This window comes from Athalia rosae, chromosome 5 (assembly GCF_917208135.1).
Source record: "Athalia rosae chromosome 5, iyAthRosa1.1, whole genome shotgun sequence".
In the NCBI taxonomy this organism is placed as follows: domain Eukaryota; kingdom Metazoa; phylum Arthropoda; class Insecta; order Hymenoptera; family Athaliidae; genus Athalia; species Athalia rosae.
The window spans coordinates 2,625,800-2,644,694 of NC_064030.1; the positions used below are offsets into that span (position 1 = coordinate 2,625,800).

General features: G+C 39.7%; 1 protein-coding gene across 2 annotated transcripts in view; it reads right to left on the reverse strand.

Annotated features, from left to right (window-relative positions):
* Positions 1-3,593: 3,593 nt before the first annotated feature.
* The window catches only part of LOC105693074 (dipeptidase 1), a 60,962-nt gene continuing 45,660 nt past the window's right edge, over positions 3,594-18,895 (reverse strand). For both annotated transcript variants that reach the window (XM_048655067.1, XM_048655068.1), the window contains 2 exons: positions 13,338-13,473; positions 3,594-5,982 (listed from right to left, as the gene is read on the reverse strand). In XM_048655067.1, coding sequence (XP_048511024.1) covers positions 5,866-5,982; positions 13,338-13,473 — 253 coding nt within the window. In that variant the 3' untranslated portion in view covers positions 3,594-5,865. The remainder of the gene's footprint in view (positions 5,983-13,337; positions 13,474-18,895) is intronic.

The following is an 18,895-nucleotide window of genomic DNA, read 5'->3' on the forward strand; positions in this document are numbered from 1 at the left end:
GAGTAACAGCAGCAGCAGCAGCAGCAGCAGCAGCCGGCTGAGTTTTAATATTATCTATAAGCGTTTATATTAAACAGCAAATTTATGGATAAAGTTTGTTGAACTTTGGCAATACGTATGCCATCTTCTCTCCGTTCTCCAGTTTGCATGGCACTTGATGTTTTAGTACCTCAGGTAGGATAAAGTTACCGATATATCGCACCCCCACTTCAATCTTAACACTATAGAAAATGCATCGCATAGGCAATGCCGAGGTAAGGCGAGAGCGCGACGTTCAATGTTATCCCTTGAAAACTGCGTGCTACAGTAATTCTATTCGTACGTTACCTTGTGAATGATATTGAGATGTTTTCACAATCGAAATAATTACTTCAATCAATATCATGTTAAATATTGAATAATCATGTATCCCACATTAACAATTTATCAATACACAAAGAGCCCCCTCAAGTTGATTGTTTGATTACCATTGATTACCCATCGCTCCCTGTCATCCTTTGTCATCAACACGTCATGACACGAGGTCCTGATTCGGAACACCCAATTCTCGCCTGTCGTGTTCTCCTGATACCAAAATCGATCCATGGGCCAAATTGCCAGACCGGAAGTGACGGCGAAGAGTCCCGCAACAACGGATATTCTACTCGTGTAGATATACCTGTAGATCGAAGGGGTACCCCTCGGAATTTTTTCGATTTCGGAGTCAAAAATCAACATTTTTTTTCATCGGGTTTCCTATGCTATTCTCATGTATTTTGAATCTGGAAGCCAAATTGATCCATCTATCTATGAAATTGACCGAGTTATTGCCAATTCAACGACGAATTCGAGGTAATCTCGTGACATGAGTTTTGTCCCGAAGAATCTCGTGCGTTAATGTAATGAGACGTGTTCTCTTTCGTTTTCACAATTACAACATCCGCAGACGTGTAGGTATCTAAAAACACCGGAGAGCTTCGATTCTGGAGACGTGACAGTGGGATGTTTTCAAACATTCGTTGCAATCACTCGTGCCTCTGTCATACATGCATGGGTATTGTAGAGCAGTATCGTCCGGATGAGCTGACTGTGAGTGCAGTCAGCGAGAGGGAGGAGGAGGTATAAGGTAACACCGACTCTCGCGACCCGGGGGCTAGACTCTGCGAAAAGCTACGAGGCCTCCAGGGATGCTTAGAATAAAAAGTGAATTTCCTGATGCTCGACTTTTCCCCTGGAGAGCGATGAATGCATACTGCGCAGCTTCGCTGCTAACAGTTTTCATAGAAAAATTTTAACGAACTTTCAGCTCACCTCTCCAAATACTTCTACGGCAGGGCAGCACCTCTATCTCGATATTACGTATAAGGGGTGTCCCGTTTCGAGCGAGGGGTTCGATTATCTCGAAAAGCTTTAGTCTTACCGAGCAACGTTGAACGACCTTCTCGTGAACGGTGAATTTCGAATCGTACGAAGACCTGGTTACTGTCGTCACAGTCTTCGAACCGGCTACAATTTTTGATGTCTAGAAAAAGTATGTTGCGTTAAAAATAAAAAAATATACTGTCATTCGCATTTCTCGCCGCTTTGTACACGGAACTTTGGAACGGGTCACCTGTTGTATATCGATGTACAATATACCGGTCATTTTTTCTTTCAACTCTTCCCCTTTTTCTACGATAATAGATTTACATAGCTCTAGGGCTTGCAGGGAGGTAAAAGTTCTCCAGGTATATAAACAGTTTTTATTAACGAGTTCGTTATTTTTATGAAGAGATAATCGAAACACTAACGAGAGAAATTTTCCTTTACCTATACATACTTTATTGTTTAATCATTCATTTCAACTTGGGCTATCTTCGCCGCTGAAAACAGCAGGAATAAAATTGTCGCTCCGACAGTTTCAACTTTCATAAAATATAGCAGGGTCCAAACTTTACCCCCTATTATAAAAGTTTTTTTTTCCAAGGATCTACAGATGCACAAAAAAAAAAAAGAAATAAAAATAGGAAATGACGTGGTGAAATCGCCCGAAAGACGTAGAATCTTGAAACTGCTGTATTCCAGGCTTAAAAACTGCGCCTGACTCGTCGTCGGCAGTATATAGAAATAGTTGACGGCGTAAAAAGTTGGCAAGTAAGACAAACGTCCGAAACTTACGGACCAACCCCACGTTACACCAGGTTAACTCAGCTTAGCGTAGCTTAGCTTGAGTACATAACGTTTAGCAGCGTACATTCTTGAGCACATTAGCGCGCACGAACGGTTTGCGCGCACGTTTGTGCGTCCGAAGAATAATGCTCAACGAACGCCTGTGTTCGTGCGTGACAGACAAGAGCACCGTTTCGCACGAGCTTCTTCGTGCTCGCAAATATGCTCGAGTGTGTACTCTGCTTTAGGTTTGGTCCAGACGAGATTCACTCGGCAAAAGGCCTCCCTTCTTTTCGTTTTTCCTCCACTCTTACACGTCACATCTATAGATTTCTCGAAGCCACTTTCGCTGGGCACGCCTCTGCGTTATTCAGATCGTTCATCACTTCCTTCTTTGACGGTGTGCGCAGCCATCATACGCTGTGGTAACAAATTGATACCTGTTGGATATCCTGTGTGCTGCATGTGAACCCCGGGGGTGAAATTTTTACGTCGTATAAATTCTCGATGAATTTTTCCAAAGAGCTTATTCTCTTCATTTGAGAAGAATGAATGTACATTCATCCCAAAACTATGACGATTACACGATGAAACTAAGGAGGAAAAAAAAGAATTAACGACTTCAGTTAATTAATATAATAAGGAGGGCTTTTTATGTAAACTTTTAACCAAGTTGTTACATAATTAAACGATTCAGCGTCCCGTATATAGGCGTATATAATACATGAATAATGCATGTACGTGTAGCGGTTTAGGATTCTGCGGAGAATAAGAGAAATTCATGATTTCATTAATTAGTAGTCTTAAACGAGAGCGTGGCTTCGGAAAACTTGAAACAATAACATTCAGCTTTTATCAACTGATAAGAAACAGTTTAGGGGGTGGTTTCGCAGAGTTAACTCAAACTTTCTATCTCGGTTTGGAATTGAATTAATTCACCATTAGCGATAAAAATGAAAGGAAGACATTGCGTACAATATGAATCGATAATAACGATAGTCTGCGGAGACCGAACGAACTCATAAATTCTATCCAATGAATTGCCAACCGTATATAAAAATTTTTCATAAAGCTTTAAATTAAGTACTGTAACACAGAACACTGTACTCAATTTAAAGCTTCATAAAAAAATTTCAATCAAATAAAAATAAGTGGACGGATAAATTAAAAAGAAAGTAGTAAACTTTCTGAGTGCTCTGTCGTGTATCGCATCAAATAATTATTATATTCAAGTATTTATTTAGTCAAGAAACGGCCGAAAGTTTTATACCATATATTCCGTTACGCGGCATACATATTAATATTGGAATTAATACCATCTACCGATATTGCCAACCTCGACGTGTGCCGATGCAAGAAATAAGACGTGCAAGTTTACGATTAATATGATTACCCACCTGCTTTACATTTCCGATTCGTCCTTACAAACCGTACAAAGGGGTGAGAGGGTTGAAAAAATGTTCATATTTCAGAGAATAAAAATCGAAACCTTTGTATTTCACATGATATTAATTAGTCATTATTACAGGTAATTCGCGAAAAATGAACGGCTCAATTATTCGCTTTATTTCATTGAAATCCAATGAAATTAGCTGCGATTACCTATACGTCACAACGGAAATAACGAAACACTGTTATTAAGTCCTCGTGTTTATACGAATAAATTTGTGAGGGGGGTGTACCGAGAGGGGGGAATGATTTTCAATTAAAAATCGTTAAAAGCAAATTGCTCGAGCCATTAACTCATTAGTCCTCTTGGCGTTTAATTAGACACGTGCAGCTATTTTCGCAGGTTGTTATAGATATAGTACATCGGGCATCCGCGCGCCTACATTATTTCCTCAATGAATCGCTTTACAAGGTAAATATGTATATAATAAAGTACAGCAGGCTATTATACGTGCTATATATATACTTATATACCTTTGATACCCCAAAATATATACACCTAGCTATAGGTCTTCCAAAATTACCTTAGTCAAATTATGAACTCGGCGCACGCTTATTTTATTACATCGGGAGCTGTGTGTAATTAATAATGTATAAATACTTTTCACTATATAGGAATTATGCGTGTAATTGATGAATTTTGAATAGAAAGGAAATGAAGAAAAAAAAAAAAAAAAAAAAATGGGGAAACATAATTTCAATGTTTCGTTTCGTTTTTCAATCTCGAATGAAACGTAGGGCCTGACTCTTGAATTAAGCTTATTAAAAATCTGTGATGAAATTGCAGCGTGGTAATTTTTTTTCCCCTCTCAATTAAGTATTTGTAATGTTCTTTACCTGTGGGTCGTATGTACATGTCAGTGGTCGTATATGATGTAGCAAAAATGAAAAAAGCTCACTTCAGGTTATATCTCGTACGGTAGCCAGCTGCGGAACGAAATTTGTTTTCCATGAGTACAAATGAAAAAGTGAGGCGAGGAGGATGTACATGTGATGACAATTACATTTATACAAATTTGTTGGTCAACGAATTACAATTCTGTTGTTCTTTTCTTTTTGTTTATCCTTTCATTTATAATCGAATATCGATTTTCGTTTTTTCAATTTTATGTTCACAGTATAATATATCATTGTGCGTGTATAATTTAAATCAAAATTTCATTTTCTTCGAGTATGAAACACCTGTGATTCTTATTCACGTTACATGTCATGTAGTTGCGACGTTCGTTTCGCAGTGAGAGATAAATTAATCGATAAAATTTACGTGAGTTTTTTTTTTACTTGGTTTTAACGTTTTTCTTCTTTGTTTTCTTCTTGTAGTTAGTTGTACCGAAAATCCTAATTTTCGTTATTTCACTTTACGCGTAACGATTATTTATATATACAAACACATTTTCGTCACGCAGCGTGCGCTGCGTTTATATCACTCACTTTTATTCATCTATGTATTATTTCATATCGACCGTTGCCTATACTGTATGATGTTATTACATCGGGTCTTTCGTCGTATATAACAAACTTCTTAAACAATAGATATATCAATTGAAGAGTACATTATATATTTATATGTATATTTAATTAATTACTATTATGAGAGGGCTTTTAAATTTTTACTTTAATAAGGTATGTATGCACAATACCCGCGTATAATAAATCTTCATCAGTTATATCCACCGTGATGAAATTTAGTTGATTACATCGAACCCGCCCTATAACGCAACTGGAGACGATTCATGCAATATATACAAAGAACGTGTAATCTATGCATTTTTTCTTTCACACAGACCCCTTATTATTGTAATCATTATCGTTACCGTTATTATTAGTATCATTATTGTTATTATTGTAATTATTATTATTACTAATATTACTTTTATACGCTTTTATCGTTTGTCGTTTCGCGACGGAGTTTAGACATTTTTTTTGTCTTTCTTTTTCCCTACTCAATCGTAACTTTTGAATTCCTGCAAAATTGTAAGTGTGATCAATTATAATATTACACAACAGTCTGCACTTTGCGGTTTAATATTTATTGATATAGTTGCATCCGTCCGCATGCGATGGAGGAACTTTTGAACTTTTGCAATTATCAAATCGCGTGTTTCAATTTTCGAATAACATTTCATGTTATACACATATACGTTAACGTATACATTGTCGTTTTATTTCTTTTTAAGATGCAGAAATTTGATGGTGGGTAATTTTCATGAAGTTTGTTCAGTAGATTCATCCCCTCTGTAGATTACAATGATATTTGACGTCCAGTTAAATACGATGGACTATGTTGTTTCAAGGAATTGTTGGTGGCATTATCGGATATCGACAGTATAATCTTCCTATTACATCGTCTCGAGGTATCTCCTCCTCCAATGGCTCAATTCCTTCGCCGGCCATCCGGTCTCTCACCTGCAACAAAAAAATGCAAAAATAAAAATGTTAGGGTGGAAAATTAGTTGGGTCAGGGGAAAAGCTAGTGAGAGTGAGCCATTCGCTGTAAGTGGAATGACCTGATTCAGAATTACAATTTATGAAGAAATAAAATGCAATAAAAGTCAATTCAATTACGAATGAATTAAAAAATCTATTGTGCGGGAATTATTATGATTGTATTGTTTTCAATGCTATTATTATCGAGTCCTTGGTTCGAAGGGTTCATAATCGCCGAGGGTGATTATTACCCTCGGATCCTGTGCGCATTGTGTGATCACATAAAAGCTTTTTACCGCGTTTTTTTTGTGGTTCACTCAAGAGTTTTGTCGATTTTTGTAAAACAAATTGCGTACATATATATGGTAGGGAGATTAGGGAAGATTATATTTCAATCATGAAAGGATTCATAACAAGTTTACCTGTCAAAATATCCGTCGGGTTGATTTTTTGTTTTTGTTCTGTCTCTCAAAGTGCCATAGAAAGCTCGATCCGAATAAAGAGCTTTTCTGAATATATATTTGTTCGTGTACTAAAAAGTTATAACGACCAAGTAAACAATTTCTAATTACTGTATTCGCACACTGGGACATTTATTTTCCGATTAAGGATAGCAAAAAATGCGGATTCGTAAAGTCAAGTTCGAAAGTTCTGCTTCCAAAAAGCTAAAAATGAATTTGCGATAACTGGATCAGTTGATTTGATTTTCTGGGCTCAAAATACACGAGGATACGTCAGAATATCGCGATAAACGAATTTTGGCTTTCACCCCAAAATCGAAAAGCTTTCTTCATCATATCCGCAGGTTTTATCCTACATTGCATTATAAATGAAAAGGTTTGATTTCGTGCAATCTTCTATCGTTTGCGTACGGATTGATGAATCGTAATCATACACTAGAATCAAGATAAGCACGAACTTTCGACAAAACAATTCATACGGCCATAGGAAAATGATGCCTCGTCTAAATGGCGCGCTTCACATGCGATGGCTGTAAGCGATACATGAAATGAACATCATTTTCTACTTTCCCCGACGATCACAGACATTATGCGTATTATCTGTACCGTATATTATACGCATAGATCGATTTTTATAACTCATAAACGTATCGTGAACTTTATTATGATCGACAAAAATCTAGGTAAGTACAGTTCATTATAGGTACACTGTAAGCAAATGGGCATAATTTCTACACGATGAATAATACATGGGTAGGTATTAGTGGTATCAAAAAATCTATGTACCTATAAGTATCTTCATATTTGCGAAGCGATCGATAAACTGCCCTGATCTCATGGGAATTGAATAGTAGGGTGGGTTGGAAAAAATTTTTTCTTCTATTCTTTTAGCATGTACGCAGAATTTGTATCTTTTGAAAAAAGAAAAATTTTCAAATATGGAAAAATTTTTTTACTTGATATTTTAAGGTTTAATATGCTTTTCTTACGTATTTTGATCTCAGGAATGCGAATCTCGAAGAAAAATTGATCTATCTCTAAAATTGACCGAGTTATCGCCAATTTTCAGCTTTTTGGGGTCAAAAATAAAAAATTGATTTTTTAGTCTATATTAATGTAATTTGAGCTCAGGAATCCGAATCCGAAAGAAAAATTGATCGATCTTCAAAAATAACCGAGTTATCCTAATTTTTTCGCATTTTTTACCATAAAAATGGAGATATCTCGAAGGGAAAAAATCGTAGCTCAATTTTCTCAACGGATTCGTGTTCCTGAGGTCAAAATACATAAGAAAAGTGCCATACGATCAATTTAAAAAAATAAAAATTTTTGGCCAAAATTTGAGATTTTTCCAAGGGGTACCCCTTACGATTTTTTCAAATTTTGACCAAAAATTTTTATTTTTTAAAATCAATCGTATGGCACTTTTCTTATGTAATTTGACCTCAGGAACACGAATCCGTTGAGAAAATTGAGCTACGATTTTTTCCCTCCGAGATATTCTCAAATTTATGCCAAAAAATGCGAAAAAATGGGGATAACTCGGTCATTATTGTAGATAGATCAATTTTTCTTCCAGATTTGGATTCCTGAGCTCAAATTACATTAAGATAGACTAAAAAATCAATTTTTTATTTTTGACCCCAAAAAGGTGAAAATTGGCGATAACTCGGTCAATTTTAGAGATAGATCAATTTTTTTTCGAGATTCGCATTCCTGAGATAAAAATACGTAAGAAAAGCACATTGAACATCAAAATATCAAATAAAAAAAATTTTCCATATTTGAAAAATTTTCTTTCAACCTCCCCTATTGTATAGCCCATTTCACGTTAATTTTATGAGCCAAAATATCCATCACATACAGCATTGTACCCATACATACATACGTGTTTCGGTTGGATCATAAAAACTTTGGGGAAGAGCATTAAAATCCGCAAGGTAACGTGAAGATGACGGATCTCTTTCGCTCACTGATTTCGTTTTCCGTCAATATTCGTGAATATCTTTCGACATTTATTCCCTCGTGGTTCATCTACACGTATAGCTACAGGAGGAAGTCCGGCCCAACTCGAACGGATCAGGACCTACGCCATTATAGATTTGTTTGCCGATTATTTCTCAAGTTTCATACTTCGCTGGAAGAAAGTCTTGGGCACTCGATTAATTCTTCTCGATTTTTATTTCTGAACCGCTTATTTCAGCCAATTCATATCTGCAGATGGAAATATTACAGCGATGTCGTCTCTACGGTCGATGGCTCGGGACTGCGAATTCTCTCGAAGTGGGGTTTATTCAAACGTGAAAATTATATGATGTATAACATCGCTCTTTTCTCCTATGATCAGACAGTAGAAAGCTGCAAACTTTCGTTTAAAGCGATTGTTAAACGACATCTGTCTAGCTTGTCGTATTATATTAAATTCCCGAAACAGTTACCGGAATTCAGTGTGGAATCCAGAGCACTCACCGAATCGCCAAACTTTCATTTTGCGATTCAATTACGCTCTAGAAGCTTTCTCGTGTAAATTCTAATTCTCGTGTGATACGGTCAAGCTGTCGTGGCGGAAAACTTGAAAAAATACTCACAGTCTGTCGCGTCTTTGAAATTAGGATTTATTGAGCCCTCTGCTGCACTGTGACAACTTCGTGCACCTTTTTAATTTTTATTTCTCGCCCTAGCCTCCGCTGGCTCGGTAAAAAAAAAGGAACCATTCGCTGACGGATACCAGAAATCGCCCCGCTTGTTCGACGGGAGATTCGCAATTCTGGTCAGCACTACGACTTTCCAAAATCGATCTGGTCATAATTGTTGTAAAATTCAAATTTTCAACGTCTGACCAGCCTTTATTCGAATATAGTAAGTAGAAAGGACTTTCGTCGATACGAAAATCAGCAGAGTCTGTTATGGTCATCGGTATCCTAAGTGAATCCATTTGCGTCATCGAAAGCAGACCTTCTTCTCCATTATTTCTTTTATTGAAGAGCGATAATAATTTCGTTGAACGAGTTTTTCATGGCATCTATAACTAACTGCGATGATCGAGGTGATACCAGACAGTGATTATTTTGGGAGTGATTTGTAGCGGCGAGGCTATTTACCACGATATTTCCTGCGACTACCTCGGAGGGTTGCCTTTCGCGGATAAACCGAGTACTTTAGCGACTCCATCGACGTTTTCACGATGGTTTGCCTCAAGTGATGAGCAAATTTTCTACGCACCCGCCCTGCAACTCGAGGGTCATAAACCATCGGCAAAGTTATAAGGCACTAAAATTTATACAGTAGCAATTATAATTGAATTCGAGGCGCCAGACGCCCATATATAATACGTTACTCCAGCGAGCTCCCTTTTTCATTCACCGTTCACCGGCTGTGTTGTAATAATCCTTAAATATATTTTCTTGTAATCTCCTTACTCCGTTTCTGTTCTTCCTGCTAATTACCGCTCGCACCTGGTCGCACGGCGTTCGAAAAATCTCGGAACACCTGCACTCGAAAAGCGATCGTGCGGAAAATTAAAATCCACGTTTCAAAAGTTCGCACGCGTTCGCGTGACGCGCGTAAAGAGGAGCAATCGAGGCGGGGTAGCGAGGAGGAGAAACTGAGCGATTAAAAAAAAAGGAATAGAAAAGTGGCACACCGTATAGGTAGTACATTTGTTTTCCCGCGCGCGCGACTTTTGAATTAATCTCCCGCGGCATGTCGGTATTTTATACCCACCCACTCCACCGTACTAGTGCTGCACCAACGCTATCACCTTTTTTCCAACAAGCTACACAACTATGGTACACCCGGATTTCAGCTAGGAGTTTTTAATTAAACGAGTACTTCGTGCGCGTTGTTGTACCGCATACGAAACATACGCGGGGTTGTTTCCAGATAGCACAACAGCCCTACTTGTACTATACGTCGCAAACTATTTGCAACGCTTGCGGTATAGTTCTGGTTTATATCGTCGGCTTGAAATGAGCCACGTGGAAAATACGTATAGCTATAAGTCTCCACCTATACGTGCAGTAGAGTCAAATGGTACCCACGCGCGCTCCAATAATTCGACATTGTTCCGAAATCCACCCGCTGAAGGATAAAATCGAATGGAATTACAGGTGAGCCAGTGACGTTATTCGTCACCGACCACCGCAAAATAAGAAAAAAAATCTTCCTATTCCCAGGAACAAGTGACTAAGTATTTGAATGAGACAACTTTTAGTTTCAAACTGTACGGCACGATTAATATAATAAAAGCAGCACGAAATTCCTTTTTTTCATTCACTATACTTTCCACGTTATTCGATTTCCGCATTTTTCAAAACTGTGAAAAACGGGGCGAGTCGACCAATGAACGGACTACAGACGAGAATGTACTAAAATCGCGAAAGGAGGTCAACGACGCGACGCACTGCACTTTGTGTTGCGCTTAGCCTCAGTTTTCTCGCTCGCTTCTTTGTTCAAATTTTCCTTCCTCTCAATTTTTCTCTCGTCTCCAAGCCCCCGCGTCTTCGCCCAGTTCTCTCGATCCCTCTCGACTTCTTTTATTCCCACAGTTGCGTCTCTCTCCTTCTTTTTCTCGTCTAGGGCGGCGCCCGTTACTCGGAAATTAGAGTAGAATTGTCGACGAGCTTTTTTGCGCAAATGTTTCTACGTGCGGAACCTCCAGTTGGTATTTTCAGTTTTTCTTTTTTCCCTTCATTTTTCTGAATCGAGAATATTTTTTTGCTCCTTCTTCTTTTTCTCGTCGACAGGGCGTGGGTCGAGGCACACCGGCTGCTCTTGGGCTTACGGGAAACTTTAATTTTATCGATCTCCGATGGGTAGAGGGTACGCCCGTGTATACGTACATACGAATTCAACCCATCGGTTGCAATTTGCCAAAAAGTTTGGGACGTATACGGGGGTGGGCGAGGGGTGGTTATATCCACGAGGTGAACGACTCGCGTCTTACGCATAAGATTAATCGTGGCGGCCGGCAAACTTTCCTGTTCCTGAAGGATCATTCGATCCAACGCGAGTTATTTTTCGTGCTTTCGGCGAAATTCTACACGTACAAGTTGTTTCGTTCCTTCGCTGAGATATATCTCATTCGTTTGACCTTCGAGATGATACAAAAGTTTTCGACCGTAAATAAAAATCGCCGAATTCCGCGATACGCAGTTCAAGTTTTTTCTTTTTATTCAACAATTTATTTTTTACACCGCACAAGTTCACCCACCCCTACCCAGACGTGTGTAGCGTATCTCCACCTCCGTACACAGGTACGCGTACACGTACACTTATTGTGCGACTTTACCGAGAAGAGGAACTTTTCAGACTTCAACTGTCTGGGTAAACGAGTTTTATAACAGCAGCTATAGAATAAGTGTCTCCGAAAGTTTTCTATCGTGTTCGACAAACTGTGCAGTAGCTGGTGGAGTCCGGTAAACATTGTCTGTATAGATATGCGGCGTACGCGTAACCGTACCTACTTTTATGGCACCCGTATACGATCTGATTTCGGTTTCTTTATTCTTTTCTTTATTATTTATCGATACCGCCCGCGGACGGGGTCGATTATCCCCGGAGTCGCAGAACAGCGGTGTAAGCGTCTTCGAATTTCTCAAAATCTTCGTTACCTTCGAGTTTCAAATCATCTCGCTCATTCCGCGATATGTTAATTGACGTAAGTGAATTTTCGGCGCTCTCGGAAATTCCAATGAGGGTAACGTATTCCGTGAGACACGTTACGCGCGTACGTTACACGCAATCCGTATAGTATAATGCGTTGAACGATGAGCAAACGGAATGGATATATCGCGAAGTTTCTCGAGATCAAAAAGCCTCTGGTATAATACTCGGTAGACGTCTCACGGCAAATTTTACTGGGATAATAATATACGTACGGCTTCGGCACGTCAGGCTTGCAATAAACGCAAGGGTGTCATTTCACCTGATATACGACAAGAGGTCGGTACGTCGGTTACACGGCCTGGAGAGTGCAGATGCTCCGCTGCCAGGATTAGCGAAAATTCAGCGAAGGAAAAATCACGTATACACCGAACTAACCCAGATACATGATTCACGTGCTGTATTAAATCGGATATCAGTCCGGACGGGACGTGCTTCCTTCGAAAAAATAATAACAAGAATAACAGCGATCCTGATAGGAAATAAAGGAGATGAAAAAAAAAAATGTGCTAAGCGGATTGCAGACATGGCCGCTGGTCTTCGTCGAACGATTTCTATGGCCAGCTTTTCTGCATCGCGTACCCGAACGGATAACTATTTTCTGCAAAATTACGGACGCGGCAGGTCCTTTTTTTCGGTGCTTTTTTCACCATCTTCTTTTACTCGGATATTAGTTTTTTTTATTTTTTTTTTTAGCAAAAGACGACACGCGACCGTGGTATCGCATGTAACCCAAGAGTTATAACGAAACTTTTTTTGGACCAATGCGACTCGCAGAAGACCTCCGAATACTCCCTCGCCCGTCCATCCCGATGAATTTCATGAAAAATTCCAAGTTCAATTTATTCCAAGATGTACGATTACGCATGTTAAGTACCGGTGTAGAAAGATAACACGTCCCGTCTATCGTTCACGAGTCATGATTACTCTTCCGTATTCTCACGAACATAATGCGAACGGTTGAATTTCTCCTGAAAGCTTGAATTATGAAAGAAAAAGGGATCAAAGATTTGTCCAGTCCAAGGGAAAAGCTGGATAATAAATAAAGTACGAACGTAAAAATACGCGCAAGCCGTTTACGGTCCGAATGGTTATAAGGACGAAGGCGTATTAGGTAACGTGTATGGCTAGGGGTTTTTTATTTTATTTTATTTTTTTTCTCTCTTTTTGACGTTTATAAAAATTGTACGCAGTGGTAGAAAAAATTACCTGCTCAACGGCTTTGAATACCCTGATGAGGTTGAGACCGGCTAGTTTTTGAACATCCTTTTCCGACCATCCTCTTGCCAGTAGCTCCGCAAAAAGGTCCGGGTATTTGCTTACGTCCTCCAAACCAACGGGAGTCCTGAAAAGACGAAAAAAACCCTGATAACAGCCGGAGCTTTCAGTTAGGAGCTCGAAAAGGAGCTTTTTTGGTACATATCACGGTACGCCGGCTGACCAGATTTCATCACTCTCGTTATCACGGACCAATTGTGATCCAGACCAAGGAATTTGTCTATTTGTATTATTTCGTTTTTTCTCATTTTCGTCACTCTGAAAAACCGAAGAACATTTATGACTACGAGTTGTACTAATTCCACGAAGTGAACATTCCGTATGCGAAGAATGTGTTATTCATATTCCTCGCTTTTAGCTGATTGGTAGGTACGTGAAGAGGAGACAAGAGACGAAAAGGGGTAAACTGGGCACGAAGGGCTCCCCCTAAAATTGAAAAGAAAAGAAACGTGGTGAGACAGGATACCAGAGTCCACGTTATAATTAAATAGATGCATTTATCGAAAATGAGTACAATCACTCCGTAAGGGACTCTTTTAGTCGGCGGGTATTCAAAGGAACTCTCGAAAAAGTACGGCTGTGTTGGAAAATATTGTACGGAAAAATATGCGTGTACGGTATGTGTAAGGGAGAGTCGGTTAATTGGTCAGCAATGAGTGGAGCGGGGGATTCCGCGTTGTTGAAGGGAACTCCTACGAAATTCTCTTTCATAATAAGAGGTTTCATCAAACCATATAGCAGCTGTACGCTGTACGGATACTATACATGTGGTATAAGGGGTACTCTTTCCGATGGTAAACCACGCTACGCGTCCCTTTGCCGGGGATTTTTACCCTGTTGGGAACTGGGGGGGTTCACTAAGTGGTTCTTTGTATTTTCACAATGGCGAACTCTGCACTTGGATAGAATGCTTTCTTTGCCAAAGGCACAAGGCACCACCCGCATAGTATAATATAACCATATTCAACTCGGTATATATATACGATTATACTTGCAAATATATAAGTACAAATACTTAACAAATGACAACAACGTATGTATACAAATTTTCCTTAATTCCAGGGGGAAAATTAACCCCCTTTTTGAATAGAGATATTTTTACCGACGACGACTTCAAGCTACCCCGGGCTTTGTACGCGTGCAGACGTAAATTAGTATAAGGCAATAAAATTATACAGATCTGACGCTACTCGCTTTCCTTCAGGAAAATCAATGAATATTGTACGCGTACGCGAATTGACATTTTTTGAGGCGAAAAGACGGAAGCATTGTCCGTCAGGAGTTTTTACAGCGATCGATATTATTTTTTCTTCTTTTACTACCCCCGGGGATTTGGCTTTAACGACCTTTGACGTGTAGATTTTGAGTTCTGGAAGTATGAAGTTTTACTTTTTCATTTTCGAAATATGATACCTGTGTGGCCCGCTGGTCCGAGAATGTCGTAACTAAGTTTTCGGTATAGTGACCCTTTCAGATATAGAAATGGCATATACGTCTACCGCGCCCAGAGGCTCCCTTGGCGAAGGGACGTTAAAATGTCGAACTTTGATGCGATATCCTGCTAGGGTAGACCCGATACTATCACTCTTTCGATATTTCTCTACCTCTCTGATTGTCCCGTTATACCCGCCAACTATATAGGAAATCACGGAAAAAGGAGACGGGTCTGAGGTAATGTTGGGTCAACGCTTGTTAGCAGTTAAGGAAAGATATTGCTTCAACCCCCAAGGCAGCGGTATACCTCTCTTTGATTCCTTATTACTTATCAAATCTACCCGGATAGGATATTTTGCCGAGGTTCGATCCCAACGACGAAAAACTGTATGTCCACCTACATTACGACCAAGTGAAAATGCTCGAACTGCGCGCAACCCTCGGAGCCTTCGAGCGCTAAAAATTCCGTCTTGACATCACCGAGAAGTGTTCCCTAGGAGCTCGTTGTCAGACGACACCTTCTTTTCGGTCGGATGATTTGAATTTTTCATTTTTTCAACGCAGCTTCATGTCATGAAAATTCGATACGGTGATCAATAAAATTTTAATCTTTGAATTGAAAGGCGCGTAGTCATTGTAGAGATTTTGGCAAGTGGTTCTTTGAACGGTTGAATTCACTCTGATGTAATTATAGAATTCTCTTTGCTTCGGTGAGAAGCTCCGTGAATACCTCGATCCAAATAATACAACAGAGTACCTAATAATGCGTTGCCTACCCGATTATTTCCTTGGTGAACAATACCTCGGCTCTGCTATTTAGGGACTTCTCACTTCTGAAATACCAATATTAAGGGAAATCCATTAGACGCAGTTATTGTACTACATGAGAAATCCAAATCCTTTCGCCAGAAGTGTGATTTATGCTTCCTGCCGTACATCTATCTCTCGCTGATGTACAATCCATAAACTCGATGTTGAACTCTCTTTTCTCTCTATATCCTGAAATACTTAGCGGTATCAGCCAAGTGATAATATTCAAACTGTTCAATCGGATCTGACATATGACGAAAAATTTTATGGCGTCGATCGATTACTTCGAAAGCTTTTTTACATCGTTCTTCGAAGTATGAGGAAATTTGCTCTTAAAAATGTATATCGAACGTTATTTTTGTCATATTTCTGCTTTATTCTTTGTTTTATGATTATCTTTTTTACTCTATTTTTGTTTGTTTCTTTTTTTTTTTTTTGTGCAAGGACGAGGGGTTGCAGAGTTTCGTTGTTATACCTACTCGTATATATCGAGTGGAGAAAGTAATGGCTAGAGTTACGCGAAGCGTGCAGCACAAGGCCATGCCAGACAATTCAATAACTCTCTAGTGTGTGAAGTGTGGGACAGCGGGAAATATAGGAAAACGATAAAGACAAGAGAAAGAAGAAAAAATGGAGAAAAAAGAAGGAGCGGAAGGATGCTAAAGTGTGAAAATGGGAAAATAACGGAATGCTCATGACAACCTTTTTCCATTTAGAACTCGATATTCTCCAAAATTACATGCCGTCACGCTGCGAAAATCTCCACTATTATATTTCTGACGCCTATAGTCAACAGTAGATCCGCCTGTTATATCGCCTGAGAATAACGTGAAAAATTGTCGGCATCTTTCCCAAATAAGTGTGTAAACCATAAGCCATAAAAACGTCTTCGAAGAGAACTTCATTTCAAAATTGCAAGTAACCTGTACACTCGTGTCATTTGTAGAAAACTTTTGCAGCACATCACGTTCGTACAGAATTTAATTTGGACGGAGTTTGCACGCTGTCATCCTGATTGTGGAATGACTGCGTCGTGTACAGGGTGAATCAATCTAAACGTTGAGGAAAGGCGGAGCTTGACTCGGTCTCCTCGTTCATTCAACGCGCTTGGCTCGGAAGAAGAGAGAAAAGTTTGAGAAGCTGCGACATGAGAATAGGGTGCGGAATCAAGTGATGTAGGGGAGACGAGCATCTGCCGAACGAATTTGTAGGCTCTTACCATTTTCCGAGTTTGGAGAGACTCGACCCGACGTATCGGAGCACTACTCATTCGGCTGGTTCAATTTTCCACTACAGTTATTCGAATTCCTCCGATGCTGACCGATCTCCACAAAAGCAACGATGTTTCGTCATTATAATCCGGCTCTTCGTTTGTCCGTTCTCGAAAACGTGAAACTTTTTCATTCACTCCAATCTCTATACTTGAGCCCCATACTTGATCACGAGATCCTGAAAGGACTCGACTATACCGCCCTCGAGGTTTTTAGTCTTACAATACGCACTCGATGAATAGAGTCCCTTTTACACTGGCCCATAACTCTCAAGGGCACGGTATAAGTAATTGAAAATTTCCAGAGATTGGAATGGCATTATTTCTGCTAATTCAACTTCTTTGAATCTGTAGGGTCCCGAAGAAATGTTATTCCCCGAGTTGTTCGACTATTTTTCAAGATCCGAAATACTCTTGTTCATAATTTTGACAATGAATTCGGAAAATTCGTCAATTCACCATTGGATGATCACCAGCTGCTAGCCGAAGGTTACCGCAAATTGGGCAATATCGAACATCGTCCGGTCCAATATTTGAGTTACATTCGCTCATAATTATATTAATAAAATCGAACGAAATAACAAATTGACACAGGAGCCACCGGATGGAATCCGACGATATTTCTCTATGACGAACCGTTCGCGAAAAACATACCGTCCATTTTTTCCACCCAGGAATAAAAAGACCGATTTCGCTACCTGTGGAGCGAGGGAGCGGCCAGATTTTTTTTCATTCGCCGGTTATCAAATCAGCCAATATTATCATTGTGGGTGGTAAACCCCTTCCTACGTTCATTGAATTTCTGTTTATTCCGCACTTACTGGCATTTGAGGATTGGAATATCTGGTGGTTTTCCGGCATGGAAGGCGCGAAGATCGATATCTCTAAAATTTCCATTACCGGATGAAATGCCGTACAGATACTTCTGGAAAGTGTTTGCTCGCTTATCGACCGATTTCCTATTTCACTGATCTTAAATTCATCGTGGATACGTATATATACGTATAAGCCTTATATTGTACACGTACCAATACCTATACTGTTTCCTGCAAAACGTTTAACAGGAAATCACGTTCCTCTGACAATCAGTTCTCAGTTGCTGTTTGCCGATTCAAGACAATCCTCGACGCTGCTCCTATATAGGCATCTATATACAAATATACGTATGTACGTATATATATACACCCTCGCCACACCGGTGTTTCCTTATATACAATCGTCTTAAATACTTCGCTTCGCCTCGCCCCGTGCATCCGATCAAAGCCACCACCGTACCGTACCGTTTTCGTATAATCGAGTAACGTTGCTTATTGTTTTGGCCCCACGCGTCTGAAAATCGATTCATATCGAGTGGATATTCTACCGTTGCGATTCGCGATCGCTACGGTCCATAATCCTCGCCGATCGCCATATCCGTATTATTTCGCGATTGTTCCGTTTCCTCGATTCGAATATTTGCACTCAATATTGCAGTCGTTCCAATTTTCATCTGCCGCATATCCACATCCCGCACACTCCCGCGTTCTATTGAACTTTCGCAAAATTTTCAGCGTCTAATTTTTCCTCAGCTTTTCGCGGATCCTTTCCTCGCCAGCAACGTGGGGTAGGTACGCGCTGTTAACAATAAGACGAGCTTGTATAATTGGTGCGCTACACTAATGACTGAAACAGCAGCGGCGTGTGCATTCGCGTAAATGATAATTACCGATTATTGTTATGACTATAATTATTATTGTCATTGTTATTATCATTGTTATTACAATCATCACGATGCAGGGCGCAAGCTCTCGAATTACGCGCCGCGGTACTACGAGCTACCGTAACGCGAAGTTCTATTACACCGAAGGTCGTAACAGGTGAGTCGCGAGACGGCATACCTGTACAAGAATAGCGTGTAATTATATATGAATTTAAATCACTCGTAAAAAGATATTAGCCACTGGGAAACTCTGGCTGCACGTGCGGTCCGAATATG